This window comes from Columba livia, chromosome 19, assembly GCF_036013475.1.
Source record: "Columba livia isolate bColLiv1 breed racing homer chromosome 19, bColLiv1.pat.W.v2, whole genome shotgun sequence".
NCBI lineage: Eukaryota > Metazoa > Chordata > Aves > Columbiformes > Columbidae > Columba > Columba livia.
This window is the reverse complement of record NC_088620.1, coordinates 8,672,773-8,700,167: the sequence shown is the minus strand read 5'-3', so window position 1 is coordinate 8,700,167 and position 27,395 is coordinate 8,672,773. Positions and strand designations below refer to the sequence as shown.

At 57.6% G+C, this 27,395-nt stretch overlaps 3 protein-coding genes across 7 annotated transcripts in view; 2 read left to right on the top strand and 1 right to left on the bottom strand.

The window, feature by feature from the left end:
• LOC106146053 (collagen alpha-1(I) chain-like) overlaps positions 1-18,976 on the top strand; it is a 70,595-nt gene extending 51,619 nt beyond the window's left edge. For 3 of the 5 annotated variants that reach the window (XM_065035979.1, XM_065035978.1, XM_065035975.1), the window contains 44 exons: positions 338-391; positions 820-927; positions 1,844-1,897; positions 2,169-2,222; positions 2,428-2,472; positions 3,078-3,131; positions 3,350-3,394; positions 4,077-4,130; positions 4,550-4,603; positions 4,809-4,862; positions 5,072-5,125; positions 5,775-5,828; positions 6,011-6,055; positions 6,362-6,406; positions 6,721-6,828; positions 7,120-7,173; positions 7,420-7,473; positions 7,679-7,732; positions 7,974-8,081; positions 8,500-8,553; positions 8,823-8,930; positions 9,233-9,286; positions 9,421-9,474; positions 9,705-9,758; positions 10,176-10,229; positions 10,900-11,007; positions 11,216-11,269; positions 11,387-11,440; positions 11,734-11,787; positions 12,263-12,316; positions 12,515-12,568; positions 13,334-13,387; positions 14,075-14,128; positions 15,189-15,242; positions 15,322-15,375; positions 15,533-15,586; positions 15,706-15,723; positions 15,863-15,916; positions 16,103-16,165; positions 16,462-16,627; positions 16,910-17,016; positions 17,286-17,366; positions 17,620-17,808; positions 18,609-18,976. In XM_065035979.1, the coding sequence (XP_064892051.1) occupies positions 338-391; positions 820-927; positions 1,844-1,897; positions 2,169-2,222; positions 2,428-2,472; positions 3,078-3,131; positions 3,350-3,394; positions 4,077-4,130; positions 4,550-4,603; positions 4,809-4,862; positions 5,072-5,125; positions 5,775-5,828; positions 6,011-6,055; positions 6,362-6,406; positions 6,721-6,828; positions 7,120-7,173; positions 7,420-7,473; positions 7,679-7,732; positions 7,974-8,081; positions 8,500-8,553; positions 8,823-8,930; positions 9,233-9,286; positions 9,421-9,474; positions 9,705-9,758; positions 10,176-10,229; positions 10,900-11,007; positions 11,216-11,269; positions 11,387-11,440; positions 11,734-11,787; positions 12,263-12,316; positions 12,515-12,568; positions 13,334-13,387; positions 14,075-14,128; positions 15,189-15,242; positions 15,322-15,375; positions 15,533-15,586; positions 15,706-15,723; positions 15,863-15,916; positions 16,103-16,165; positions 16,462-16,627; positions 16,910-17,016; positions 17,286-17,366; positions 17,620-17,808; positions 18,609-18,758 (3,006 nt within the window). In that variant the 3' untranslated portion in view covers positions 18,759-18,976. The remainder of the gene's footprint in view (positions 1-337; positions 392-819; positions 928-1,843; positions 1,898-2,168; positions 2,223-2,427; positions 2,473-3,077; positions 3,132-3,349; positions 3,395-4,076; positions 4,131-4,549; positions 4,604-4,808; positions 4,863-5,071; positions 5,126-5,774; positions 5,829-6,010; positions 6,056-6,361; positions 6,407-6,720; positions 6,829-7,119; positions 7,174-7,419; positions 7,474-7,678; positions 7,733-7,973; positions 8,082-8,499; positions 8,554-8,822; positions 8,931-9,232; positions 9,287-9,420; positions 9,475-9,704; positions 9,759-10,175; positions 10,230-10,899; positions 11,008-11,215; positions 11,270-11,386; positions 11,441-11,733; positions 11,788-12,262; positions 12,317-12,514; positions 12,569-13,333; positions 13,388-14,074; positions 14,129-15,188; positions 15,243-15,321; positions 15,376-15,532; positions 15,587-15,705; positions 15,724-15,862; positions 15,917-16,102; positions 16,166-16,461; positions 16,628-16,909; positions 17,017-17,285; positions 17,367-17,619; positions 17,809-18,608) is intronic. The other 2 variants (XM_065035977.1, XM_065035976.1) reach the window with 2 other exon arrangements.
• Positions 18,977-19,656: 680 nt separating this feature from the next.
• SLC31A2 (solute carrier family 31 member 2) lies at positions 19,657-24,847 on the top strand. The gene is made up of 4 exons (XM_065035983.1): positions 19,657-19,789; positions 22,088-22,154; positions 23,127-23,295; positions 23,859-24,847. The coding sequence occupies exons 1-4, from the start codon at positions 19,784-19,786 to the stop codon at positions 24,025-24,027; spliced, it is 411 nt and encodes a 136-aa protein (XP_064892055.1). The 5' UTR covers positions 19,657-19,783; the 3' UTR covers positions 24,028-24,847.
• The window catches only part of NIBAN2 (niban apoptosis regulator 2), a 31,160-nt gene continuing 28,580 nt past the window's right edge, over positions 24,816-27,395 (bottom strand). Inside the window, exon 14 of the mRNA XM_065035980.1 lies at positions 24,816-27,169. Coding sequence (XP_064892052.1) covers positions 26,076-27,169 — 1,094 coding nt within the window. The 3' untranslated portion in view covers positions 24,816-26,075. The remainder of the gene's footprint in view (positions 27,170-27,395) is intronic.

The following is a 27,395-nucleotide window of genomic DNA, read 5'->3' as shown; positions in this document are numbered from 1 at the left end:
CAGGCAGCAAGGGAAGCAGGAATGCTTTAATGTGTGTCAAGGGGCACAGTGATGAGGACAAGGTGCTTGTCATCGTCCTGCAGCTGGGTGCTGGGGGTGGGATTGGCACGGGATGCTGTGGCAGTAATGCTTTGGTAGGAATGAACCCAAAAGTTCTGGATCTCCCCTGCCATGGGGAGCAGATCCTGCATGTAGTTACTTTCAGCTCCAAAAGGCCCCTTGGGAGCAAAGCTGTGATCTAAATGGGGCAAAACTAACTTTCTTTGCATGCACTGCACACTTGGATTGCAAGGAGAGGCATAGCGTGGTTCCCTTAGCTTACCCTCTGCTCTTGCAGGGCTGTCGAGGTCCAGGTGGATCCAAGGGAGACCTGGGAGCCAAAGGAGACAAGGTACCATGTACCCAGGGTTGTGGGGGGAGTTCCTCAAGCTGGTGCCCTTTCTGGTGTTCAAATGTGCTATTTCCCTGCCAGTGGATGAGTTTATGTGGATGTCCAGGCACCCAGAGGCATTTGCTTTGGAGAACTGTGAGAGCTGCTGCCCCTGATCCATCCTTCCCTGCTCCGTCTTGCTTTGGCTGTTTAAAAATGTTATACTGTCCCAGGGATGCTCTCCAAGCAGGGTTGTGGAGTGTTCACCCAGAGCAACCTCCTGCCAAAATCTGGGGGTACAGAGAAGTGGGACAACAAGCGAAGGGCTCTTCAGGGGCTCCTGTCCACGGGTGGGGGAACCCCAGGCACCAGCTCCCCCTCCTGTTTGCAGCTCATGCAAGATGGGCCCCTGTGAGCCCCACTGGGACATTCTGCATCTTATTCCTCAGGGTCCCTGCGGAGCACAGGGAGCTGAAGGACCCCCTGGGATTCGGGGCCAGGTCGGCTCACAGGGCTTTCCCGGCCCCCGCGGTGCAGCAGGACCCCGGGGACCAGAGGTAAGTGCCGTGGCTGCTCTGGGGTGACGCGTGGTGGGACACATGTGCACCCAGTGTCACGCCATGGGGTGGGTGGTGTGGGGAGGGGCAGCCCTGCAGGATGTGGGCAGGATGGGCAGCGCTGCCTTGTCCCAGCCCTGCCCAGCGATGGATGCCATGGCTCAGCACCCATTACAGAGCCATATCATGCAGTGCTGCTCTCTCCTGCTGCCTGATCCTGGCTCCCCTCCAGCATCCTGGGCATCTCCACCACCCTCTTCCTCCTTCCATGGGCTGAAGGCTCACCACAGTCAAAAGCCCACCTGGCAGTACTGGTGTTTCATAAAATCATTTTGGTTGGAAGAGACCCTCAAGATTGTTAACCCAGCCCTGGTGCTACCCCGTGTCCCTGAGAACCTCATGTCCGTCTGTCCAACCCTCCAGGGATGGTGACTCCAGCACTGCCCTGGGCAGCCTGTTCCAATGCCCCACAGCCCTTTGGGGAACAAATTGTTCCCAGATCCAACCTCAACCTCCCCTGGTGCAACTTGAGGCCATTTCCTCTGCTCCTGGTGCTTGTCCCTGGGGAGCAGAGCCCGACCCCCCTGGCTCCAAGCTCCTTTCAGGCAGTTCAGAGATCAGAAGGTCTCCCCTCAGCTCCTGTTCTCCAGCTGAACCCCCCAGGTCCCTCAGCCGCTCCCATCACACTTGTGCTCCAGCCCCTCACCAGCTCCGTTCCCTTCTCTCAACTCACTGCAGCACCTCTTGGTGTGAGTAGCTCAAATGCAGGGAGCTTTTCTGTAGGCAGAGAGCGTCCCAGCAAAGGGAAAGGAAACAGCTCAAACCAAGGGCACAGTTGAATTGTGGCACCTGTTGGCACGTGGGTCAGACTGGGCTCACAAGGAGTCTGACGGACTCTTCTCCTCTCTCCTTGCAGGGGCAGGAAGGCCAGATGGGCCTGGCAGGGCTGAACAACAGCGAGGGACCCAAGGTCAGTGCCAGCCATTGTGTCCCCTGCTTCCCCATGGAGGGATGTGGCCACCCTGCCTGTGACCTCCTGCATGGTCCCAGCACCCAGGGGACAGCACCATGCTGCACCCACAGCCTCTTGTTCCCCCACCCCTCCGTGACATCCCTGCGCCTGCCACAGCCCCACACCACCCACAGAGGTGGTGGAGGCTGGATGAGTCCTGGGATTGGGGGGTTTGGGAGGTGCTGCAGGGTGACCCAAGTGACCATGTGTCCCTCCCTGTGAATTTTAGGGAGGCCGAGGACCTGATGGCCCAAAGGGAACTCCAGGACCACGGGGAGCCCGGGTAACTAATGGGTGCTGGTACTTGTAGCTGAATGTTGGAGCGTCTTCGGCTGTGAGAGATTGAAACAACCCTGCAGCCCCCTTGCCGGGTGGCTTGGGGCAGAGATGGGGCACCTTGGGGGGCAGCTTTGCCATGGAAAGGCCCCAAAATATGCAGTGTTATTGTTGGCAGAAGGATGCTTTTCCTAACGTTTGCTGTTTTGCAGGGCCGCATGGGTCAGCGTGGGCTGGTCGGAGACCCCGGGCTGCCCGTGAGTAGATGTCCCATGTCCCTGTGCTGGCACATGGTGCTGTTGGTGCTGGGACAGAGAAGCCAGTTCTCAGGAAGCAGCATTCCCAAGTGTGGATAGATCACAGGGTCAGGCTCTGCTTAGGAATTTGCACAGGATAAGCTGGGGATGAGCAGCTTGGGCTTTTGCACGTTGCACACAGCATTTTGACAATCCACCTGCAACTTCCCTCCTACCGTGGGCATAGAAAATTCAGGAAATAACAATTTTTTAAGAAAATCCTGTGAAGCTGTACTTGGTGAAGGAGCCAGGAATAAATAGCTGGGGCAAAAGGGGTAAAATACATGGTCAGAGTGTTCACAGTAAGAGTGGTTTTCCTCCCACACTTCTGTTATTTCCCAGCAATCGCATCCTGAGGTGGGATGGAGCAGGAGGAGCTGTACAGGGATGAGCTGTGTGCTAATGAACCCAGGGCTCAGTATAGACCAGATGAGCACCCAGGGGCCCATGTCATCATTGATTCAGCACCTTTTAATACTGGAGGGGAGCTGTGGAGCTGGATGAACCCTTGGTGGGGGCACCCAGCTGTGGGACTCCCCTTTCTTGAGACCAGACTCTACTTGCAGGGCTTGCGGGGCATCCCAGGAGCAGAAGGCGCAGAAGGAAAGCCTGGTACCCAGGTTCCCATCCTCCACTCTGTACTTGGGTGAGGGCTGGGGTGGGGGGTTGTGTCAAGAGGGCTAACAAAGCCCAGCAAGAGGGGGGAGCTTTCCAACTCCTCCATCCCTGTGGCCCTTGAAACCATTTTGGACATCGCTATGTGTGTGGGCTGGCACAGTGGGACTGGGAGAGGCGGTTCTGCCTCCCCATCCTCATCATCACCTGCCTTATGATACAGGGTCTCCCAGGAACCACAGGCAACCCAGGCAGAAGGGGACCACCGGTGAGTAGAGTTGCATGGCTGCCTGATTTCTGCCCTTCATCCCCTCTGCTCAGCTTTCTCCCCTTGGGCATGTGCGTCAAAAGCATGTCCATGGGATGGGGTGCGGGTGGTGGGTGGCCCAGGTGCTCCTCTGGCTGCGGCTGCAGGCAGGGACCTGCCAAGCATTGTGCTGAACGGGAACGGAGCAGCACGTTTAAGTACTGGCTATTGCAAAATGATTGCTTACCCCTGATGCTCCTATCCTAAACAGGCCCATCAGCAAGACCTGGGCTGGCAGCAAGTTTTCCCTTCTGTCGGGTTTGTTTATTCTTCCTCTGAGATGCGAAAGTGGAAAACAAAAACAAACAAAACAAAAAACAAAACCAAAAACAACCTGACGTTACCCTCAAAACAAAATATGAAAAATGTTCTGCTCTGGGTCAGAGATGCTCTGAATTTGCCATGAGCTGTCTGGCTGTGCGTGTGGGTGTTTTCTGTGTGCACACAGCCGCTCTACTTCAGCAATAAGAACCAAAGAGCTGGTCTGAAGTGGGAAGCCCCAGCACTGCCTTTGATGGGCTGAGCTGTTCTCCTGGGCACTGGGCTTGGCTTTGGGTTGGTCTCAGACCACAAACTCCCAGGGAAAAGCCTTTCCATCCCTCCTGCCTTCCCTCCATTCCTCAACTTCTGCCCTTTCTCCCAGGGTTTTGCTGGCTCGCAGGGGGCTCGTGGACACACAGGACCTCCTGGATCAATAGTAAGGAAAAACCTTCTTTCTGCGTGAATCCTACTTTTTACTTAGTCTGCCGAGCAGCGTGGGTGGGAAGTCAGTGAGGTGTCCAGCAAGGATGGATGCCACTGGTGGGGGATAAAGGATTGCCCCCTCTTTGTGGACCGACAGAGGATCTTTTCTTATTAAAAACCATAAAGAAGCCTCAGTGGCAGGAATAGCTGGGGGTGGGGAAGAGCAGAATAGTTTCTGGAGAGAATCAGGCTGCACAAGGGGCTTTGCAGCTTCTCCAAGCCTAGTGAGGTCTCATGGGGGACACCAGCCCCAACAACCCGGTTTGGAGCAGGTCACACATGTCTGTGAGCACAGAAGCAGCAGAGGGGTTCAGTGGGGCTTGTCTCATCTCAGCCTTTTGAGTGACACCTCCTTCCCGAATATTTCCAAAGGGTTCCCTGGGAAAACCTGGCTCTGACGGAGACCCGGGTTCCCTGGGCCCAAAGGTGAGAGCTGGGGCTTGGGGGGGCATGAATGTGCTGGGAGGGCTGTTTGGGGCAGTGATGAGGGTGAACAGCCCTGAGAGGCTCTGGGCAGCCATGGCGGAACCTGTGAGGTTGCACGAGCTCGGGTGTGGACACCAAGGCTGGGAAGATGCCCTCCCACATCCCGGGAGTGGAGCTTTGTTAATGCCATTGTCTCGCCTGGCAGGGGCTGCCCGGGAAACCTGGCTTGGAGGGGCTGCAGGGACCTGTTGGCACCTACGTGAGTGACGGAGCTGCCCATGGAGGGGGGGACGGTCCTGCCTGCCCATGGGCAGCAGCCAGGTTGGGGGGACATGGTGCTGCCACCAGGCAGTGCTCCTGTGGTGCCAGGGTCCTGTCTGTCCCCAGGCCAGAGCTCAGCCTTGGCATCCACCTTCCCCCAAACCCTGGAGATGCCCTGGCTGCCTCCTAACACCATCCTCTCCACAGGGCTACCCAGGACTTGCTGGTGACCGCGGCAGGCCGGGGCGCAGGGGAGACAAGGTAGGGCTGGGAGATCCAGCACAGGGGTGAGGGATGCGCCAAGGTGGGGGTCCAGGCTTCAGCAATGTTTCTGGGTTGGGCTGTTGAGCGCAGTGGATGGGTTTGGGTGATGTTTGTAAATGGTCTCCATCAGACATACCAGGCAGGTGTCAGGAGGGGAACAGCTGCAGGTGGCTCCCACATTCTGTAAGAAAGATGGGGACAGACGTTTTAGCGTGGCCTGTTATGATAGGATAAGGGGTCATGGTTTTAAACTAAAGAAGGGAGATTCAGGCTGGACATAAGGAAGAAATTGTTGCCCTCAGGGTGGTGAGAGCCTGGCCCAGGTTGGCCAGAGAGGTGGTGGATGAACCATCCCTGGAGACATCCCAGGCCAGGCTGGACGGGGCTCTGAGCAACCTGAGCTGGTGAAGATGTCCCTGCTCATGGCAGGGGGGGCACTGGGGGAGCTGGAAAGGTCCCTTCAACCCAAACTATTCTATGTTTCTATGAATGTATGTTGGGTGAACTGATGGTTGTCCAGCACTTCATCTGCCCAAACTCCCTTAGTTTGTTATAAGACATCAGGCAGCTGGATTGTCTTTTTCTTTAAGAGTTTACTGCATTAAAACATAACAGCAGAAAGGAAATCTTTCTTGCCTCCCAACAGGGGGAGAGGGGAGCCCAAGGCCCACCGGGATTTCCAGGAAAAGCTGGTCCCAAGGTGAGTGCTCTTTGCTGCCGCCCTGGGCAGCTCCATTCCCCCCAGCACAGAGCGAGTGGCCTTTGCTGGGCTTCCTGTAGGAAAATGGCAAACCTTTGCTACAGGGATCAAGGGGCTAAACTGGGGAGGGGGGAGCAGTGGGGGCTGTGGTGTGGGGCTGTCATTGCCTTCTCCTCCCACAGGCCCTGCCAGGTCCCCCTGGTCCACGAGGTGCTCCCGGCTCCCAGGTAGGTAGGGCTTGTGTGCTCCCATGTACCCAGCTCACTCCGCTCCCTCCCCTGCCATCCCGCATGGATGTGCAATATTCTACAATATATACTGTGTGCTTCAGCAACATAGACCCCAAACCCATTTGTAGAAGCAGGCAAGACCCTGGTCCTGCTCATTGCCAGCTGGGTTTTGTCGTGCTGCTGCATGGACACCGCTGAGCTGGCCTGGGCACGCGGGGTTTGTCCGAGCAAGACTTGACCCTGCCCGTGGTCCCCTGTGTCCCCACGCTGTGACCATGCTGCTGAGCACCCTTCTCATTTCAGGGCAGAGCAGGAGACCCAGGTCCTCGAGGGCTTCCAGGGCTGCCGGTAAGTGGGAGAGCTGTAGCTCACAGAGATGCTCTGTGGGCTGAAGATGGGTGATGTCCCATGGGGTGAAAGATGGGTACCCACACTGGTCTGGTCACAGGGCAGAGAATGACCCAAACCCTGCATGGGTAGCTGGGTGGTCACAAGTTGAGCAAGGGGACAGCAGTGGCCTCCTGCACACACAGTGATGAGCCACTGGTACCACCCATGGTGGCACAACTGCTTCAGGCCCGGGGCCCCCACTGGCATTGACCTCTCTGGAGCTGCACCCCGCACTGTGTTTCCAGGTGCTAAGTCACCTTTTGGCCTTGCAGGGTGTCCCTGGCCCACGGGGGCTGGATGGTGTCCCTGGGAAACCTGGCTCAGCAGGAGAAATGGGGGCTCCTGGAGTGGCTGGTGCTGCTGGCCTGCCTGGGTACCCGGTGAGTGCAGATGTGGCTCCTTCAACTGATGCCCAACATGATCTCCTGCCTCAGCGGGGTGCAACAATTTTGCTGGTGCAACACTTTTGGGGAGCTTCCAAAAGCACCTGCAGAAAGGGAAGGGAAAGGGCAGCTGGTGCAAGGGGTCTGGAGAAGCTGTGAGTGGTTTTTCTGTCCATGCGGATGTGATGGGATGCGGGATTCCAGCCTCTGCCACCCACACTCAGGAGCTGCGAAGGCTTCATGATTGAAGGCAATACCTTGCTGCTGATGTGGACTGTTCGTTTTCAGGGACGGGAAGGTCCAAATGGACCTGAAGGACCTTCAGGGATGAGAGGAGAGAAGGTAAGGACAGAGAATGTGCTTTGGTTCCCCTTGCTGGCCCTGTGAGTCAGGAGCTGCCCAGCTCACTCTGGTTGCCCAAAGGGAATGTCTTCCTCCCAGTTGGCCACTGGCTTTGCTCAGTGGGATGGGGATTTAAGTGCGAGGTGAGATAAGAGCCGTGCAAGCCCTCCTGTGGGGCTGGGGCAGTGGTTGTGTGTGGAGGACCACCAGGGCTGCCTGTCCTCATGTCTGTGTGTCCTCTGGCAGGGTGACACGGGACATCCTGGGGAAGCGGGTGTCAGCGGGCTGGATGGCGAGCAGGTACGTCAGTGTGGGAGCCCTGTTCTCCCCTCACTCTAGAGCCTGCATCTCCCTGCGATCCACCCCGGGGATGGGAAACGAAGGGAGGAGGATGCTGATCCTCAACTAAAACTGAAGGTTAAAGCTGTGTCTGCATTAGCTGAACCAGAAGCTTTGTGCAACGTGGGGTAAACGAGCCATGCTGGGCTGTGTGTTTCCTCCCCAGGGACCACCAGGACCACCAGGAGCCGAGGGTCACCCGGGACCTAAAGGCGAGCAGGTGGGTTCCCACAGGGGCTGGCACCTAAATCCATGTGGGGCTATTTGAAATCATCCCCCTCCAGCACGCTCGTGCTTGGAGTTTGATGTTGCTGGGCAAGGGTCTGGGGTCCCCTCAAAGTTGGGGACACCTGGTACAAGGAAAGCTGGGGTGTCTGTGCAGTGAGAAATGATAGAGACCAGAGCCAGGCTTAGCTGGAAAATCAGCCAAGAATAATGCTGGTTGTGTTCATCCCATCCAGGGAGAGGCAGGAACCTGCGGAGCTCCAGGCGTTAGTGGGGATCCTGGAGAGCCGGGAGACGATGGCCCAGAGGGGCCACCAGGGAGGCCCGGGGAGCGAGGGAAGGAGGTAGGTGAGCCGGGTGACACAAGGGTGGTCACCACTGCCCACCAGTGTCCCTGCCAGGGGATGGGATGGGGACAGAAAAGGTGTCAGTGCTCTGAACAGCTGCCCTGCTACAGCTTTGCCACAGGCAGACTGAGGTGCCCCTGGGGAAGGTGGGGGCTGATGCTTTGGGGTCTCCTTGCTGGGTAAGGTGCTGTGCTCAACATTTTGTTCTCACTTGCTTTTGGGCTGGCATGGGTCATGGCTGGGTGTGGCCTCCTGGGGCAGGTGACACTGTGGGGCTGTCTCATACCCAGCACCAAAATCCCAGCCAGAGGAGCAGGGGGAAGCCTGTGGAAGTCAGAGCTCAGTTTTTAACCCTGCCAGGTCAGGGCTGGGGAGCAACGGCTGCATCTGATGCTGATATTTCCCCTCTGGGCAGGGTGACACCGGTGATGCTGGAGACCCGGGTGAGCCAGGACCACAGGGACAGAAGGTGAGGAGTGCCCCTAATGCTGTCCCTCCTTGGGGACACCCATAGCTGCTTGGTTTGGTGTTGTGGGGGCAAAGCAGGACAGTGTTGTCCATGTGGCTGTGGACCACTGGAGATGTGGGGCTCAGACCTGGCATCAGCACCTCTCCTGAGCACCCTCAGGTGTGCAGCACCCACTGAAAGGGTGAAACACGTTGTCTCCATGCAGAGGCTCATTTAATTGCTATTTTTTTTTCTTCTGTGGTGACACCTCTGTCTCCATCCCCGAGCAGGGTGACACTGGTCCCAGGGGTCTTCCTGGAGCACCTGGTCCAGGAGCTGCTGCGGGAGAAATTGGAGAAAAAGGCCACAAAGGAGAGAAGGGCCAGGAAGGTTTGCTGGCAAGTACAGCGAGGATCTGCCCCAGCCCCCTGGGTTCCCTGTGTCCCCCCAGGTGGGTGGTTGGGCGCTGGGTGCCAAGGAGCGAGGCTCACCCCCAACGGGAAACTTTGGGCTGCAGAAAATACTGGGAACCGGCAAATCTCTGTAAATATAGGGAGCTACATGGCTCACAGGCATGACACCAAAACTGGGTCTTGTTGGTACAAGGGGATGGTTTAAACTTAGTAGGCAGCTGGGGTTGGTGCTGCCTCCAGCCCCCTGGGGCTGGGACCCCGCTGAGCCTGGCTCTGCTCTGTCCCAGGGCCAGGTCGGTGTCACCGGAGCTGCGGGATCCGCTGGAGCCAGAGGATGGTTTGTAAGTCAGCTCATCTCCCTCCTCCTGTTTCGGCTGATCACAGATCTGGCGTGGCAGGTGGGGGGATATGGCTGTGACTGGGAGCACTGGGCAGGGTTGAGTCAATATGGCTCCTTTGCTTGTGCCCTTAATAGGGTGTGACTGGTCTCCGAGGTCCTCCTGGGCACGACGGTCCCGAGGGAGTGAAGGTACAGCAGGGTGATGGCTCCGACCCTTCATCTCTGGGTGAAAAGCCTTTTTCTGGTCTTTTCCCAAGCTCTGCTTTCTGCCACGTGCTGGAGCTGGGTCAGGCCTGGGCAGGCTGGTGACCGGGGGGACCTGCCATGGGGGCGCTCCCTGCTTTCTTGCCTGAGATCCAAAGTCAACGAGGCAAGGAAGGGCTTTGCCAGGGACAGAACTGTATCTCCTCCTTCCTCAGGGAGATCCAGGGCCACGAGGCATGAACGGACCTGCTGGTGCTGCTGGATTCGAGGTATCAATGCCCAGGATCTTGTAGAGCTCCCAAAGGCTTTCCCAGTGCTCCACTGTTACCAACACAAACAAAAGCCCAAAGGATTTATTGCCCCTTAACTATCCAGGCCAGGGGGTTCAGCAGTGAGAAGGGGGTTTTAATGCCTCACAGCTTGGTACTGACTCCCAGGAGGTACTTACATGCCCTCACCCCAAAAGTGAGACCATTTCAGTTTGACACCCAGGGGTGCCTTGGGGAAGAGCAGCTCTTGCTGTCACATCACATCCACTCCCATACGGAGCCAGGTGCTGCCTGGGCATGACCTTTGGGCAGCTGAATACGCTGCAAGGGAGATGATGCTTAAAATACTCACAGAGGGCCTGAGCACCACGCACGTGGTGGTGAGAGGCTGATTCTAAATCCCCAACAACCCCACAGGGACTCGCTGGAGATGATGGAGTCAAGGGAGACAGCGGCAAGCCTGGCCTGGTGGTGAGTACCAGCCCTGCTCTGGCAAAACATCCCTGGAAAAGAGGTTTGGTCACACCTTGTGATGGAGCAGCCGAGCCTGGGGCTGGGTATCACCTGCTGGGGTGGCCACAAAGTGGCCTCTGCCAGCCGGAGTGCCGGGACACGTCTCCTGTGTCCTGCCCAGCAATGGCTTTAACCGAGTCATCATTTCCTTGGCTTTCCTAGAGCCAAAGCTTCTTAAAGGCACTTTAATACAGCTATTAAAAACCATGCATAAGCGCCACAGCTGTTGTGCAATTAATGCTCGGCTGTTGCAGTCTGCCTGATGCAGGTCCAGGGCATTTGGATTCCCCCTGTTCTGCTTTCACAGAGTGAATCCATGGGTGTCTGTAAGGTCAGGGGGCTGCAGGAACTGCCCTGTGCTCAGGAGCGCTTGTGCTGCTCTGAGGTGCATTTTGTGGTTGGGGTTCTGATGTGTGCAGAGCCGCAGGTGTCTTATTGCTGCCCTGCTCTCAGCTGCAGGATAAATCCCATTTGCATCCCAGTTTTCCCGTGTTGCGATGCTGCTCTGCCTGGGTGCGACATGCCCTTAACTCGGGTGATTGTTTCTGCTGGGAGAGGATGTGATGTGCCCTCAAGGGGCGACTGCTGGACGGGGGTGTCAGTGTCCCCTCATCTCTGTGCTCCACAGGGTGCAGCAGGTCCCCAGGGACGGGCCGGTGTCCCTGGGCTCCAGGGGTACACTGGGCATCAAGGAGTGAGAGGAGTAGCGGGTGGCAAGGGGGATCCAGGCCGGCAGGTAACTCCTTTCTCTGCCTGGGGACATGCAGGGGACATCCCTGTGGGATGGCCATCCCCTGCATAGCTATGTTCCCAGAGGTCCCTGGGGGGACAACCTAGTCCAGACCCTGGGGCAAGGCAGCTGGCTCTGTACTCACCCTCCTGCCTTCCCCTGAGTAACCTGGAGCTGATTCCAACCTTGTGTTTTGTCCCCAAATTAACCTCAGGGTCCTCTTGGGCCACCGGGTGAAGCTGGAGCCATGGGGCCGAGTGGCACTGAGGTGAGTGAGCTCCTCTGGCCCCTTCTCCGCTCCGGCTGTTCTTGCAGCCCAGGATTTGGTTGAATAACCCTAGAAGTTATTCTGCAGAGTTGGGTTGATCTTTGTTTTGCTTCCCAGGGCATGGCAGGTGCGAAAGGGGAGCCGGGCAAGCCAGGAAAACCAGGGCAAATGGTGAGGAAGGGGATGGGGATGTCCTGGTGCTCCTGGGTGTGGGTCGCAGGGTACCAGAATCTCCCTCTACAGCCAGTTGCTATGTGGGCATCACCTCCTGCTCCTGTGAAACAGCCATGCAGCTCCTCTTCGCCCAGCCTGCTATGGAAAAGGGGCAAAAATCCCAAATGGAGACATCAGCTTAGAGTATCCTCCTGTGCACACTGTGACGAGAGCGGGCGGGAGGCTGGAGGGGGCACGTCCCTGGAACATTATCCTTACAGATGGGTTTTCTTCTCCTTTGGGATTATTAGGGGTCTCCGGGACAAGCCGGTCTGAAAGGGCGGAAAGGTCGCAAAGGAGAAAAGGTACCTTTGAAATTGTCCTCTGCGGGTGGCACCTGAGGGGGACTGGCCATGGGGCATGGGTGGCTGAGCCTGGGCTGGTCAACCCTGCTGTGGTCCAGGGGGAATGACCTCAGGTGAACCTGTTTCTCCCCACTATGAAGGCAGCTGCACATCCATATCTGGCAAACACAGAGCCCTGAGATGATCTTGGGCTGCCTTAGCTGGTTTTTGGGTGAGGGGCTGGCAAGTATCCCCAGCTCAGCCCTCAGCCTCACAGGGCTGCCTCTGTCCCAGCTCAGGTGTCCCTGGGGGGTGACAGGGGACCTCCCCTTTATGTGCCAGCTCTGCATCATGGCCTTGGTGTCCATCCCCAGGGTCCCACAGTGCCTGGTAGCTCTGTTCCCCTCCCCACGCAGGCAGCAGCCCCTTGTCCCCAGTCCCAGCCATGTGACTGGGCTGCTGCTGTCCCATGTCTCCCATCTCTTCTTCCACCCAGGGCGATGTGGGACGTGAAGGGGAAGAAGGGGCCCCTGGAGAAGCTGGCAGACGGGTAAATGGCACCGTTGTCCCCATGCAGGGTGGCGGGAGGCACGAAGCTGATGCTGGGAACCCGCAGAGGTCTTACAGAGGGGCCCCAGTTTGCTGGGGGTTCAGCATCCCTGGGGGGACAGCAAGGGAGATGGGGCAGACAGCTTAGTGCCTTTAACACACTTGAATTGCTCATGAGTCTTTAATCTGTTGTTTCCAGGGCAAGCGAGGCAGGGTGGGCCACCGGCCCCCGAGAGGTCCCCGGGGACCCAAGGTAGGTTGGCTTTGCCCTGCTGGGGGTGCAGATTGGGGGTGCAGCTTGGGGGTGCTCCCACCTGCCTGAGCCCCAGGTTTAGAAAAGGATGGGTCAATATAGACAATATGTCAAAATAGAAGGTATATCAACATAGAGAATAGGTCAAGAAAGCCCTTGAGGTGCTGGAGCGAGTTCAGAGAAAGGAACGGAGCTGGTGAGGGGCTGGAGCACAAGTGTGATGGAGCGGCTGAGGGACCTGGGGGGTTCAGCTGGAGAACAGGAGCTGAGGGGAGACCTTCTGATCTCTGAACTGCCTGAAAGGAGCTTGGAGCCAGGGGGGGTCGGGCTCTGCTCCCCAGGAACAAGTGCCAGGAGCAGAGGAAACGGCCTCAAGTTGCGCCAGGGGAGGTTGAGGTTGGATCTGGGGAACAATTTCTTCCCCAAAGGGCTGTGGGGCATTGGAACAGGCTGCCCAGGGCAGTGCTGGAGTCACCATCCCTGGACAGTTGGACAGACAGAGATGAGGTTCTCAAGGACACGGAGTAGTGCCAGGGGTGGGTTAATGGTTGGGTTCAATGCTCTTGAGGGTCTCTTCCAACCAAAATGATTCTATGATTAGAGGCATCATGTCACTGGAGGGCTCTGTTCCCCCATCCCTTCCAGTTCATGGGGGGGTCTCCCACACCCCAGCTGCTCTCCCTGCAAGAGGCACTGGGATCACTCCTGCCCTGCTCTCACTGCACCACTGTGCCCCAGCCAGGCTCTCTTGGTTTTGCATTTCAGGGCTACCCAGGTGACGAGGGGCCAGAAGGACCTCAGGGCCCCCAAGGACTCTATGTGAGTATTAGCTCCAAGGTTTTGGGGTGCCAGTGCTCCCCATTTGGCTCCCGTGGGTCCCATGCAACCTTGCTCTGCAAACAACCAAAGCAGAGAGTTATTTAAAACAAATGAAGTTTTTGGGTGTTTCATCCATCCATTGCTCATCCATTTCATCTTGCCTTCTGCTCCCAAATGAGCATCGCAGCACTGTGTGTGCAGTCAGGCAAATCACATAGTTTCCAATGTATTGTTCTAGAAGCCAAATCCTTCCAGTTAAGCATCTGATGACTGGCAGTGCCGAGTGCTGACAGAGAACTGGCTCGAGCCGGGACCTACCCAGGTTTGCATGGCTGGAGGAACCAGCTGCACTGCAGCAGCCAGCATGAGCCAACAAAACTACTGAAATATTTCTTTTTACTTACTGGAAATGGCTTTTTCTGTATTTAAAATAAAAATCCCAGCTTTGGAAGCTTCACAAGACAAAGCTGGGGTGTTCTGTAACCAGCCAAGGCACCTGAACTGCATTTTTAATGGGGTTTGCTGAGGGATCCTACTGAAAGCAAGAATCACAGATTTGATGAGAAATGCCTCAAAGTCTCTAAAACTGCCTGAAATCCTCAGAATCCCTGTGGCAATCTCGGCTGTGGTGAGGTCCCTCCTGGCTCAGCCGCAGTGTGATGTGGTGCCATGTCGTTTCTCTCTTAGGGCATCCCGGGGCTGAAGGGCATGAAAGGAGACCCTGGTCCCAAAGGACACAAGGTGGGTGACATGCCCTCGGTACAGTGAGAACTCTGGGCACAGTTTGCATTTAATTAGTGGGATGCAATCAGTTATTCCCCTTTTCTTGAAGCCCAGTCACTGCAGCATCCTTCTTTGGGGCTTGACCACGGCATCCCCTGATACTGGGAGGTGGGACCTTTAGATTTTCTCCAAACCCATGTTTTTTAGCAGCCTCGTGGCATGGCAAGCAGAAGTGTGCAATCTTTTAATCCCCTGTTCTCGCACAACTGCTGACTGATGAGCTGATGGGTCCAACCTTGGCCCCAGAAACCAAGCGCATCCTCACGGTCCCATCCATCAGCCACGAGGCTGTAAATAAGAGCGACAAGTAGTCCCTGGCGGCGGGTAGTTGCTTGTAGCCTTCAGGAAAATGAAACCCCAGTAATAAATAAAGCTTTCAATTTATTGCAAGCTAAATGAGCAATGGCAAAAGTTAAAAGCCAGGGCGTTCAGCAAGGCCAGAGCTGGGAGAGCAGGCGGGGGGGCTGCAGGCAGCAGCTGCACAGGGCTTTCTGCTGTGTGGGGGTTTCTGCTCCTGCTCCACCAGATTTTAGCACACAAGGAGTTTTCTGTATTTTTTCAGCGTGTTTCCTAGGAACTTCCAAGGTTTCCTGGAATGATATTTTAGTCTGGGATAAAATACTTTCAGTTTTGCCTTCGCAGCTGAGCAGGGGAGGCAGACGCTCTATTGCATCATCCTACTTCCCCAGCAATATGGGCACAGTTAATTCTACCAAATTGGATGGTTGGGTTTGGTTTTTCTTCCAGATGCTTTGCAGCCAGCCATAACAGAATTTCCCATTTCCAGCTCCTTACTAGAGATGTTTGGCCAAGGAAAATGTGTCCCCATGCAGGTGCCTCTTGTCAGCGTCAGGCAGCAAAAGCCCCATTGCCCACCCAAGGAGATGTCCCCGATGCAATAACCAGAGTAGGGGTCCCTGTGCCCACCCTCTGGGGCAGAGCCCCCAGCCCAGGCTGGTGTCCCAGGGTGGTTCTAGTGTCCCCTTTGTCACCAATGTTCTCCCTCACTCTCTCCTAGGGCGAGAAGGGTAGTGGGGGTGACCCAGGCCAGCAAGGGGATGATGGCTTCAAGGTAAGTGAGGGGTTTTGCTCTTTTCCTCCCTCCCCTTGGTCTCTTGTCACCCTGTGTGACACCCTGTCACATCTCCTAGGGCAAGCCAGGACCCCATGGTGTCCCAGGGAGGCCAGGACCCAAGGGACAGCAGGTAAGGACAGGGTGGATGGCAGGAACCAAGATGAGTATTTGCGGTGATTTCCTGATTTTTCAATGGAAAATCCACCTGGGGAAGGGGCTGGGTTGCAGAAGGACGTAGGGCTGGGGGTTGCCCCGTGCAGCACCCTGGCCTTTTCTGGTGTCTGCAGGGTGACAGTGGCCGCCCTGGCCCACGGGGACACCCTGGCATCCCTGGGACACCGGTGAGTCCTTCACCCTCCCGGCAGGTTTGGGGTTCACTCCTGGCCCCGTGGGGGTTACAGTGGGATGGGGCTTTGGTCCCACCTGTCCCCCTTATCTGGGTCTTGTTCGTCTCTTTCAGGGCTTATCTGGACCCAAAGTAAGTCAGGGGGAGTGCCTGGAGCTGGTGCTGTGGGGCACCCTCCCCTCCTGCCCTGTTCCTGGGGTGCAGGGTGGCCCTATGGGGCACCCCGGGGTGCAGCATCTCTCCATCTTGTTGTTCTTCCCTCCTTGTGCAGGGGCTGAAAGGCTTTCCAGGGCTGCCAGGACCCCAAGGCACACCAGGCCTGCCGGTAAGTGGGGCCGGTGACGTCCCTTCTGCCAAAATTTGGGTCCTTTGCTCCCTAAAATGTGGCAGTGGGGTCCCACCGTGCCACACCGTGGGGATGGCTGGCTGCTGGCGCTGTTGGAGGAGCTGCAAGCCTGCTGGGGGCTTGTGGGCAGCAGCCAGCATGACCAGCGTTGTCATTGTCACCCAGGGTCTGGCCGGCTCCCCTGGTCCCCGCGGACCCACAGTGATGCTGTCTGGGGAGGAGCTGCGGGTGAGTGCGTTGGCGAGGTGGGGGTGAGGGGTTTCCAGCCCCACTTCTGTGGGTGCCACCCTGGGGGGAAGGGGCTGACAGCAATGCTGTCCCATGTCCCAATGCTCCTGAGGTCCTCTCTGCACAAGGTCCTTGCAGGAAGAGCAAGCAGATGTGGTTGATCCCACTCCCACCATGCTTAGCCTTGTCCCCTGCATGTCCCATGCCTTCCCTGAGCACCTGGTGATGCTCCTGCCCAAAATAAGAAGTGGGGGGCTAATATCAGCTTGCTTCTATCTCCCTCATTTTTTTTTCAGCACCTAATTTATCCATCCAGCCACCTGAATTACACTGCGGTCTGGGCTCTGCTGGACACCCTAAGCCGGGAGCTGCAAGCCCTCATAGAGCATCCCAATGGCACCAAAACCAACCCTGCAGCCACCTGCAAGGAGCTGCTGCTGGCTCATCCCAGCCTGCCTGACGGTACTGGGGTGCACGTGGGGTTCCCCCACCTTGACTCCTGACCTGGGGAGCCCTCCCAGCGCCGGGATGGCTCTCCAGATCCAGGGACAAGGTGGGGGGACAAGCAGCTCTTTGCAGTTAAGAGGGGATGAGGATTTGGTCATGAGCTGGGTTTCACAGACATCCGGGGAGGATGGAGCTTGCAGCCAGGGATGTGCCACAAGCTGAGCTGGGATGGCACCATGTAGCACCCTCCCTGTGCCAAAAACTGGGTGCCAGGAGCTCCCCTCTGCCTCCCCCCAGGGCAATACTACATTGACCCCAACCAGGGCAGCCCCCAGGACGCGTTGGTGGCCTTCTGCAACTTCACAGCGGGCGGTGAGACCTGCATAGCCCCCGTCCACAACCAGGTATGGGATGGCTTTCGTGGGGCAGCTTCAGCCCCGTGTTCCCCCTTGGGGCAGATGAGAATGAGGGTTTGTAGGGCTGGGAAGGACAGTGTGGCCGGTCCCTTGCCATGGTGACCGCTGCCAGCACAGGGAGATGTTGAAGCAGTTTGTGGTGATGATCCTGGTGACAGTGTGTGACCAGGCTACATGGGCTGGTACGACTGGATCCTTGTTCTGGTGGTGCCACCATCCCTGCCGGGACAGCATGACATGGTCCCCGCTCCCCACAGGTCCCCATCAAGGCTTGGCTGAGCACCTACACCTCTAAGGACACCTTTGAGTGGTTCAGCACCCTGCCCGGGGGCTTCCTGGTGAGTGTCCAGTGGGACACCAAGGGGACATGAAGCCCATCTCATGGGGTTGGGGGTTTCCCAGTGTCTGTCCCACTGTAGTGAGTGATGCCTGCGCACAAGGTCCTGCTGGCCATGCATGGTGGGACACTACACCTTCTGTCTCTGCAAGAAAACCCAAACCAACTGAATCCTGCCCAGTGTTCAATCAGGGGAGCACAGACCCCTCCAAGCCACCCCCGCTACTTCTTTTTGTCTCTGGTTGTCCCTGTAGCTGGAGTACGCAGGGGCCAGCCCGGTGCAGCTCCGCTTCCTCCGCCTGCACAGCCACCGGGCCAGCCAGAAGGTCTCCTACTCCTGCCGACCGGCCCCCCAGCACAGCCAGCCCCAGCCCGAGAAGGAAATCCGCTTCCTGGCCGATTCCCAGGAGCAGAGCTATGCGGCCAGCCTGCAGGGCTGCCTGGTGAGCTTGGCCAGGACCAGACCCTCTGCTCTGCTTGGAAGAGCCCCCTGACATTTGCAGAGCCCCTTGGCATGTGTTTGCATCTCCAGGGTTTAGGATAGACCTGGTGTCTGAGGGTTCACAGAGTGGGATGGGGCTGAGGACCATCTTCTCCATGGTCCCAAGGAGCTGCCCTAGTCCTGGGGATGGGGCAGGGGATGGGGTGGCCTCCAGGGGACATTGGGGAGGCCACATTGCTGCAGAAGCCATACAAGGCTGGGGATGGAGACTTGTCTCCTGGGGGGTGTTGGATGGATGAAGTTCAGAGAAGGGAACGGAGCTGGTGAGGGGCTGGAGCACAAGTGTGATGGGAGCGGCTGAGGGACCTGGGGGGTTCAGCTGGAGAACAGGAGCTGAGGGGAGACCTTCTGATCTCTGAACTGCCTGAAAGGGGCTTGGAGCCAGGGGGGGTCGGGCTCTGCTCCCCAGGAACAAGCGCCAGGAGCAGAGGAAACGGCCTCAAGTTGCGCCAGGGGAGGTTGAGGTTGGATGTGGGGCACAATTTCTTCCCCAAAGGGCTGTGGGGCATTGGAACAGGCTGCCCAGGGCAGTGCTGGAGTCACCATCCCTGGAGGGGTTGGACAGATGGAGATGAGGTTCTCAGGACATAGGGAAGTGCCAGGGTTGATGGTTGGACTCGAGGATCTGGAGGGTCTCTTCCAACCAAAGTGGTTCTATGGAGTAACCAGAGCGGTGCAGGGGACAGTGGGGGCTCCAGAAGGGTTTCAATGCTGCTCAGCTGCCCCTGGTGCTTATTTCAGCTGGACAATGACTCCTTCATCACCGACACCATCTTCCAGTTCAGCACGGAGGAGCTCTCCCTGCTGCCCCTGCGGGACCTGGCCGTCTTCCACAACGGCGATGCCTCCCACCAGTTTGGTTTCACAGTTGGACCAGTTTGCTTCAGCTGAAACCGGTGCCACCCAAACTGAGCCAGCCAGTTCCCTCCCCACCCAAGAACTGGGGACATGTTTGGAGTCTGGAGGTGGCACAGGACTTCCTGGAGTTGCCAGTTCTGTTTTCGAGACGCCTGTTTGTAGCTGCATTATGCCCTGGACTACACTTCCTTCTGGAGTAGGAGAATATTGTTTACAGAAGTCATTTCTCTATAAATTATATATATTGTATATATGAGAGAAGATGCTCATTTAATGACTGATTGAGGCTCATATAACAATGGTGCCCTATCTGCTTAAAAAACAAACAAACAAACAAACAAAAAACACAACAAAACAAAAATACCCACCAAACCAAAAAAAAAAACAACAAGAAGCAGCATGAACACCTCATTAAAAAAAAAGGCAAAAAAAGGCTTGCATGGGGAGGAAAGGAAAGGGAAAGGGAAAAGGCTCTGCTTTGGGCAACTGCTTGGAGCTGGGAGATACAGACAAACCCGCGGGCAGGCCCTGGGGCCATTGTGGGCATCAGCACCGGTTTGCGTTTGGGGAAACTGAGGCAGGGGCAGCCCAGCGCTCCTTGGTGTCATGGGGATGTCACAAGGAGCGAGCAGCTCCGTGCTGGGAAGGGCAGTTCCCTCCGCTCTGTCCCGCCTCTCTCAGCAAAATGCTGGGGGGGAAAAAACAAACCGAAACAAACCTTTCAAAACTTCCCGTTTCGCAGCTGCCGGGTTGCGAAGCCGCGGCGCTGCCCCCCGGGAAAACGGCACAAAGACCCGGAACGCGCTGCGGGGCCTCGGGCGGGTGGGGGGCGAGAGGAAGCGAAGCCCCGGGGGATCCCGCTGCCCCTTCCCAGGGGGTGACGCGGAAAGGGGGTGCGGGAGGGGCGGGGACACGGGCAGCCCCGCCTCCCCCCCCCGCACTACAACTCCCGGGGAGCCCTGCGCGCGCGTCACGCGCCCGCGCCGGGACGAGCTGAGCGGAGCTCGGTTAGATCGAGTCTGGCTGAGCCGCACCGGGACGGGCCCCGCGCCGCCGCCATGCAGGTGAGACGCGCCGAGCCGAGCTGAGCCGAACCGGGGGGGTACTGGGCCGAGGGGGCCGTGACGGGCACAGCTCCAGTGTGAGGCTGGATGCAGCCCGGCTGCTCCCGTAAATCCTCTCCTGAAACCCCGCAGCTACCTGGGGACGAGTTGCGGTATCGCCGTTCACCCTCCGGCACCGCGTCCTGCTGCTGGAGCTTCGGCGCGGTTCTCGTTTCTCCCGGGTTCTCGTTTCTCCCCATGCTTCACCTCGTGTTTCCCCCCCCGTGCTGTACCGGGGCTGCGCCAGAGCAGGGTGGGCTGTTTGTCTGTCTGTCTGCTCCTCGCACCCCTGGGCTGCTGTGTCCCCACCACCCACTCGCCCATCACCCGTGGAGGAGCTGTTGAGGGTGCAAACTTGCAGCAAAACTCTCAGCGTGGCTCAAGTCACAGCGCAGGGCTCAAACCATCCTGCTGGAGCAAGTTTGCCTCATACTCTGAGCTCAGACATGGTGTTTAATGCTACCGGGTCCCCCCAATTTGCTGGCACCAGCCCCCCCACAGCAGCATCCCTGCAAGTTCTGGGAGCAGCTCACACCAGCTCCAAGGACCATGCAGCTGTGGGGACACCTCCCCAGGCCACCATGTCCCCAGCGTGGGGCTGCAGGTTGGGCCGGCTGGGACAGTGTCCCACTTGTCATGTTTTTGTGCAGATCATGGGTTGGTGCAATACAAACCAACAAGCTCATCCTGATGCATGAGACTGGGTGTCCCAGCCAGACCTGAGCAGCGGGCTGGGGTGCACCGGGCAGCCTGACATGGCTCCACACAGGCACTGCCAGCAAAGAGTAACCCCAAAACTGCAGCAGATTCAGCTGCTAAACGCACGTGTTGTGCACAGGATATTTTTCAGCAGCTTTGTGCATGCGAACACCTGCACGGTGCACAGGAGGAGCTGGGTGCAGCTGTACCTGGACACAGCTGAATCATCTGCGTGGGCAGGTGGGTGAGGACAGGACCGCGTCCCTCCCACGAATATCCCAATCCTGTTGCGTTACCCCGGAGCATAATTCCCCTTTTGCAAAGAGCACAGAGATTTTTTAGGACTTGCCCTGTTGACCTTTGCAAATGCATCTCACCCAGAGGGATGCTGTCTCTGGAGAAATCATCGCTGTAGCATCAGGGAAAGGAGCAAAGGGCTGTTGACCCAAGAAGCATCATTTTGGCTTTACAGTACCCAAAAACACATGGTGTTACCCCAGGCTGGGAGACGTGGTGCATTATGGGATCTTCTGCCCATCGCTTCTGTTTCCCTGTGGGTAAAATAATGTTACCTCCTTCTTGCACAGCATTGCAGACTTGTGGGTGAAACCTGCAAAGGAGAAACAGCTCCATTTAAAGGCTAATTATCATTAATTTGTTGCCAAAAGAAGCTTGAAAGTTGGAGTCAATTAAGTGTGCTAATGTGTTTTGGGTAAGGAGCGGCCAAAGGGTGTAATTAGAGCCTGGCTGTGCCGTGGACACCTGGGTATCCAATGGTGTTTCTGGCCGAGGCCAGACCCATCAGCCGCATCTGCTGGTGTCAGTAACAGCGGGTACGTGCAGCCAAAACTGGGTTGATGTGAAGGGGAAAAAAACCACAACTAAATTCTATTTTTGGTGGCAAAATGAACTGTGGTATCAGTTCTGTAGGTGTGTTTGGTAAAGAAGACCAATACTTGCTTCTCCTGTTTTACAGTGCCAAAGATCAGGGTTTGATGCCTTCGTAGGTTCTGACAGTCCTAGGTCAGACAGACAGACAGCGCTTGTATTCATGCTCTTCTGCCAGGGAGGCATCCCTGGAGGAGCCTGTTTCGGCTCTGGGTGCTTTGGCCAGTCCCGGTGATGCCGGCAGAGAAATGCGGAGGCTGGCTGGGCTCTGATCTCCAGCTGGTTTCACTTTGGGCTACAGACGGTGGCCACCAGCCTCTGTCCCTCTCCCACGGGCCTTCTCTTCTCAGATTTGGGCTAATGAAGTCCTGGGCTCGTCTCTCTTTACCGCGGGGATAAACTCTGGCTTTTTCTCTCCAGCCCAGACACACACAGGAGCTGCTGCTAGAGGTGACGATTGTCCTGCTAGAAGCAAAGGGAAGAGCTAAGCCTGGTCAGCGTGACTGTGATTTTTCAGTCCAAGTTCCTCTTCCCGTTTCAGGAATCAGGGGAAAAACAAATTGTACCATTTTGTAAAACCCCACTAAGCATCGATGTCAGGGCTCAGCCCTTCGGGGTGGTGGGTTCATCTGACCCATCGTCCCAAGCCCTAACACTGCCCTTTCCTTCCAGATGACCTTCTATTTCTCGGACACGGCCGTGCTGCTTTTTGATTTCTGGAGCGTCCACACTCCTGCAGGTACACTGCCAGCCCCCCCTCTCCCAGACACCCCTCTGTCTGTCTGTCCACCACTGACTGTGCTCTCTGCCTGGGGAAAGACTGCAGGGCAGAGAAACAAAGAGCGGCTTTGCATTTCCGCAGGAGCAGTTAGTGATGGGCTGGGAAGGGGAACCAGGGACCACCCACCATTAATGCTGGGCACTTGCTCCATGGGGGGGTCTGGACAGAGCTGTGAGGGCAGTGCCTAGTTTGGGCAGAGCATCTCCTACCCCATGAGCAGTGCTGTGCCCTGGGAATGCCCCGGGCAGGAGTCATGGGTCATCAAATTGTTGTGGCTGGAAAAGGCCTTTTAAGGTCATCAAGTCCAACCGTTAACCCACCCCTGGCACTGCCACATGTCTCTGAGAACCTCATCTCTGTCTGTCCAACCCTCCAGGGATGGTGACTCCAGCACTGCCCTGGGCAGCCTGTTCCAATGCCCCACAGCCCTTTGGGGAAGAAATTGTTCCCCACATCCAACCTCAAGCTCCCCTGGCGCAACTTGAGGCTGATCCCCCTGAGGTGACAGCAGTGGGAGGCAGGTGTGGGAATCATCCCCCCCACAGCCACTCACTGACAGCTCAGCTTCCGTTTTGCTTGTACGCTCTTTCTTTTTTTCAGTTATTTTTCTAGCATCATGTTTTAACTCCCACGTTTTTGTGGAGTCAACTCAAAGGTATTTATTTTTTTCAGAGCAACCTGCCACCGAAAGTGCTCCCTAGAAATTTAGAGGGAGGATTGGGCTAAATACACCATTTCTCAACACTCCCCAGACCTGTCGCTCCAACCCAACCCCTATCCCAGGAGTGATCCCTTCCCTCCACCCTATGGATGTGCCCAAGTGCTCCGTGCCAGGACCCATTATCCCCTCCACTTGCCCCCATGTCCCCTCTCCCACCATCAGATGACACTGGGTGGTGACACGGGGCAGTGACGGGTTGTTCCTGGCAGGGATGGCTCTCTCAGTGCTGGTGATCCTGCTGCTGTCCGTGCTCTACGAAGCCATCAAGATGGGCAAAGCCGTGTTGCTGCGGCAGGCGCTGCTGGCGCTGCCCCGCAGCCTCAGCCGGGAGTCGCTGGTGGAGCCAGAGGAGACGGACACCAGCCCCCCCGAGGGCAGGTACACAGTGTGCCCTGTGTCCCCTGGGGCTGGCTGTTTGGAGGGGAAAAAGGTTATAAAGGGGCAGCTGGAGAGTGACAGGCTCCCAGGAAAGGGGATGTGTCCAACTTTGGGAGGTGGCCCTGGGGACATCCTGGCCCCTCCAGGTATTCTGGGAGGTGTCCAAGGTGTTTTTCTGCTGTTTTAAATGCTCACATTGCCTCAGGAGCCACTGTGGGCACAGGGGGGTCCCCGTGATTCAGGGTTGGGTGCAAGCAGCAGCTCAGGCACCCCAGCAAGGCTGGTCCGGGTGTTTCCTTCCCAGCACAACCCATTGGAGCCAAGCTGGGGGTTTTTGCTCTTGTATTAAATCTCAGGCCATGCCTGAGGCTGCCAACTCCTTAATTATATCCTCCCTGTTCCTTTGGAATGGGATTTCCCCCTGTGCTGCTTTTTGCAGCCACCATCCCTCTCCCTGCTCCCCAAACCCACCTCTGGCCACTCTGGGATGCTGGGCTGGGGCGGGGGGAAGATGCTGGGCTGCCCCAGTCCCTCACTGATGGGTTTCCCTTCTTCTTCCACAGGTGGTTTCAGTACCACGTCGCCCAGACGCTATTCCACGTGATGCAGGTGGTGCTGGGCTACATGGTGATGTTGGCCGTCATGTCCTACAATGCCTGGATCTTCCTGGGGGCCATTGTGGGTTCCACGCTGGGCTATTTCGTGGTGTACCCCCTGCTCGGCCGGGGCTAGGCAGCCTCCCATGGGACAGTGGGCGATGTGCTCTGCACCTCCTGCTACTTTGTCTGGAATAGCTGCTGTCACTTCTGCTGGGTCTGTCCTTGTTCCCATGCTGTGCGGGACGCAGCAGCCCAGGGACTCGCTGTCGGGACCCTCGGTGCTGGCGCTGGGGAAGGGCAGTCCCATGGCCAGTGCTTTGTCACACTGCCGCCATCCTCGGCAGGTGGCTGTCCCCACAGCTCTCAGGGAGCTTTATCTGGGTGATTCCCCATCGCTGGAGACATCCCAGGCCAGGCTGGACGGGGCTCGGAGCAACCTGAGCTGGTGAAGATGTCCCTGCTCATGGCAGGGGTGGCACTGGATGAGCTGGGAAGGTCCCTTCAACCCATACTAACTATTATTTCCTTTGTGCCCCCACTTTTTTTACGGAGCTCATCCTGGCTGACACAGTGGGGACAGGTACCCCTGCCCAGAGCTGCCCTGCACCAAGCCCCTCTTCACACAGTGCCTTCTGGGGATAACGGGGGTCCTGCTGCCCCCCCAGGCCCCTTCTCCTGTGCAATGCTTCAGGGATGGGGTTGGAGAAGCCCCCCAGCCATTGGCATGGCTATGCCGAGGAGAGGCTCCTGCTGCGGGTACCTCTTGCTGCTTCCTTGGGACACCCCTTTTAATAAAATCATGTCGGTCATTCGGCTCCTGGTGTGTGATGGTGCAGGGTAGGCCTAGGATGTGACGCCTCCCAGGTCCCCCAGCCCTACCCCCCTTCAGGAGGGTGGTTCAGGAGTAAGAAGAGTCTCCTCTGGCTTTAAATAAAGCTTTTCCATTTTATTAATTATTATAAGCATATTTTAAACATTTGTATAACTTTCTTAATAAAATATCCTGGAAGAGACAGGTTTTAAGTTCCCAAAGCAAGGCACTGTGGGGTGGCTCCCCAAGTGGGTTAGGCTGGGCACCCCCCTTCAGAGGCATCTAAAATACAGGCAGGTGTTGGGGTGCTGGTCTGTGCACACACATAAGTCTCACACTTGTGAGTCTTGACAGTCCCCGGCAGCTCAGGGTCTTTCAGCATCTCTGCATGGGGCTGCGTGAGTCCTGTCCCCCCACCCTGGGTTGCCAGCAAACCACTGTTAAAGCCCCAGCTCTTTGCCTGACCATCACTGCAGGTGCCAAAACCTGCAGTGCCCAAGAGCCAGATAAATCGTCTGTGCACAGTGCTGGGGAGCTCTGGAGAGCAAGAGCCAGGATGGCATGGCCAGCCTGAGCCCAGGGGCTGCCCCGTCCTGCCCAGCAAAGCTGGAGATGTGTGAGTGCTGTCTTCCCCGGAAGTTTTGTGCTTTGGACTTAAATAGCTGCTAGAAGACCCCAGGGTGAGGGCGGCCAGCGCAAGCAATGGGCACTCTGAGTCCAGCCTGGGTGCCTTTAGCCCAGCCTGGGTGCTGTGAGCTCAGCTTGGGTGTTCTAAGCCCAGCCTGGGTGCTGTTAGCCCTCCTGCTCCAGCTCTTGCCCCATCAGCAGCAGTTGGAGCCACCTGGTATCACTGTATCCCTACCACCCACCATCATGTTTTTCCATCTTTCTCAGTGACCCTGCTCCCACCGGCATTCCCAGAGCTGTCTGGGCGGGATGGTGGGGGCCAGGCTGCCAGGAAACCCCCCCAGGGTGGGGTAGGGGACAAGCCACCCAGGGCAGACAGGACCATCCCACACACCCATCCAGAGCAGGGTGCCAGCCCCCCCTGCCCCCAGCAGCCCCAGGCACTCCTGCTGGGGGCAGATAAAGCATCTCTTCAGTAGAACATCAGAAAATAAGGCAGAAGGACAGAACAGAGTGCAGGGGGTGCCCCATGTCAGGCTGGGGGCCTCCCCCAGTACGACCCAGTAAGACCAGTTGGCTGTGGCAAGCCCTGTGCAGCAACAGGGACCCCCCCCAGCCAGGCAATCAGGTCTCGGTGTTTCCCATCCCCTCCCTCTCCATCCCCAGCAGCACAGTGGGTCCTTTTCCCCTACCCCAAACCCCAGCCTCACCGGGGCCAGTCCATGATGGGGGGGGGCCCGTGGCTAGAACTCAGTCTGCACCCCCTCGCTGCTCTCTGTCGTGCCCGTGAGCTGTGGGGAGCTGCAATCGCTGCCAGGTGGGGACACCTCACCCGTCTCCTTGTCACTGGGCTGGTGGCAAGGTGACCCAGTGGATGGTGATGGGGTCTCGGCTCCGAGTATGGGTGATGCTGGTGTGGCATGGGACACCCCGGCCTCTGATGGGACATCAGCTCTGGGTGCAGGTGATGCTGGTGTGGTGTGAGGCACCTCAGCTCCTGAGGGCAAATCAGCTTCGGGTGCAGGGGATGCCTGTGCAGCATGTTGCACCCCAGCCCCTGATGGGACACTGGCTCTAGGTGCAGGTGACGGTGGTGTGGCATGTTGCACGCTGGCTTCTAATGGAACATCAGCTCCAGGCACAGGTGATACTGGTGCAGCATGCGGCACCCCTGCCTCTGATGGGACACCAGCTCTGGGTTTGGGTGATGGCGGTGCAGCGTGTTGCACGCTGGCTTCTGATGGGACATCGGCTCTGGGCACAGGTGACGCTGGCATGGGTGATGCTGGTGCAACATGTTGCACCACAGCCTCTGACAGGACGTCTGCTCCGGGTGCAGGCGATGCTGGTGCGGTGCAGTGTACCCCATCCCCTTGGATGGCTGGACCCTGGGAGGGGACATCACCTGGGACAGCCTCTGCCACTGCCACCTCCTTGGTGGCACTGCTCTCTCGTGTGGCATCGGTACCGTTTGTCAGCTGCTCCTCCACTTCATCCCCAAGGCTCTCCTTGGCCAGCGCCTCCCGGATCTTCTCCACCCCATCTGGGGAGCTCGGCGGTGCCCCGGGATCCGGCTTGGGGGAGCCAGGCTGCAGCAGCACCTCAGCACCCACCTCATAGGGCAGGACCCCCTCGTCATCTTGGATCACCGACACCACTTGCTTGGCTCTGCGGCGTTTCTCGGTGGCCAGCTCGGCCTCAGGCTGTCCGCCATGCTCCTCGGCCCAGTCGATGGGGACACCCTCGCCCAGGAGGTGCAGGTTGGGATCGCTGTTGTGCATGACCATGCTGTCGCGATACAGGTTGTGCTTCCGCTGCACGGCCGCCTCCTTCACAGCTGGAGCACCGAGAGAGATGTCAGATGGGCTGTGGGGACGGGGCAGCGCCCGCTGGGCTCGGGCAGTGCTCCCAGTCCCCTGCGTGGTGTGGGGTGCAGGGAGGGGGCTGCAGCTGGGCAGTGGGGGCTCAGCCCTGCCAGTGGGAACAGCGGCTCCTGGTACAGCCCCAGCACTCTGCATGGGGCCATCCCCTCCTTGTACAACCCCCAGCACCCTACCTCGTGC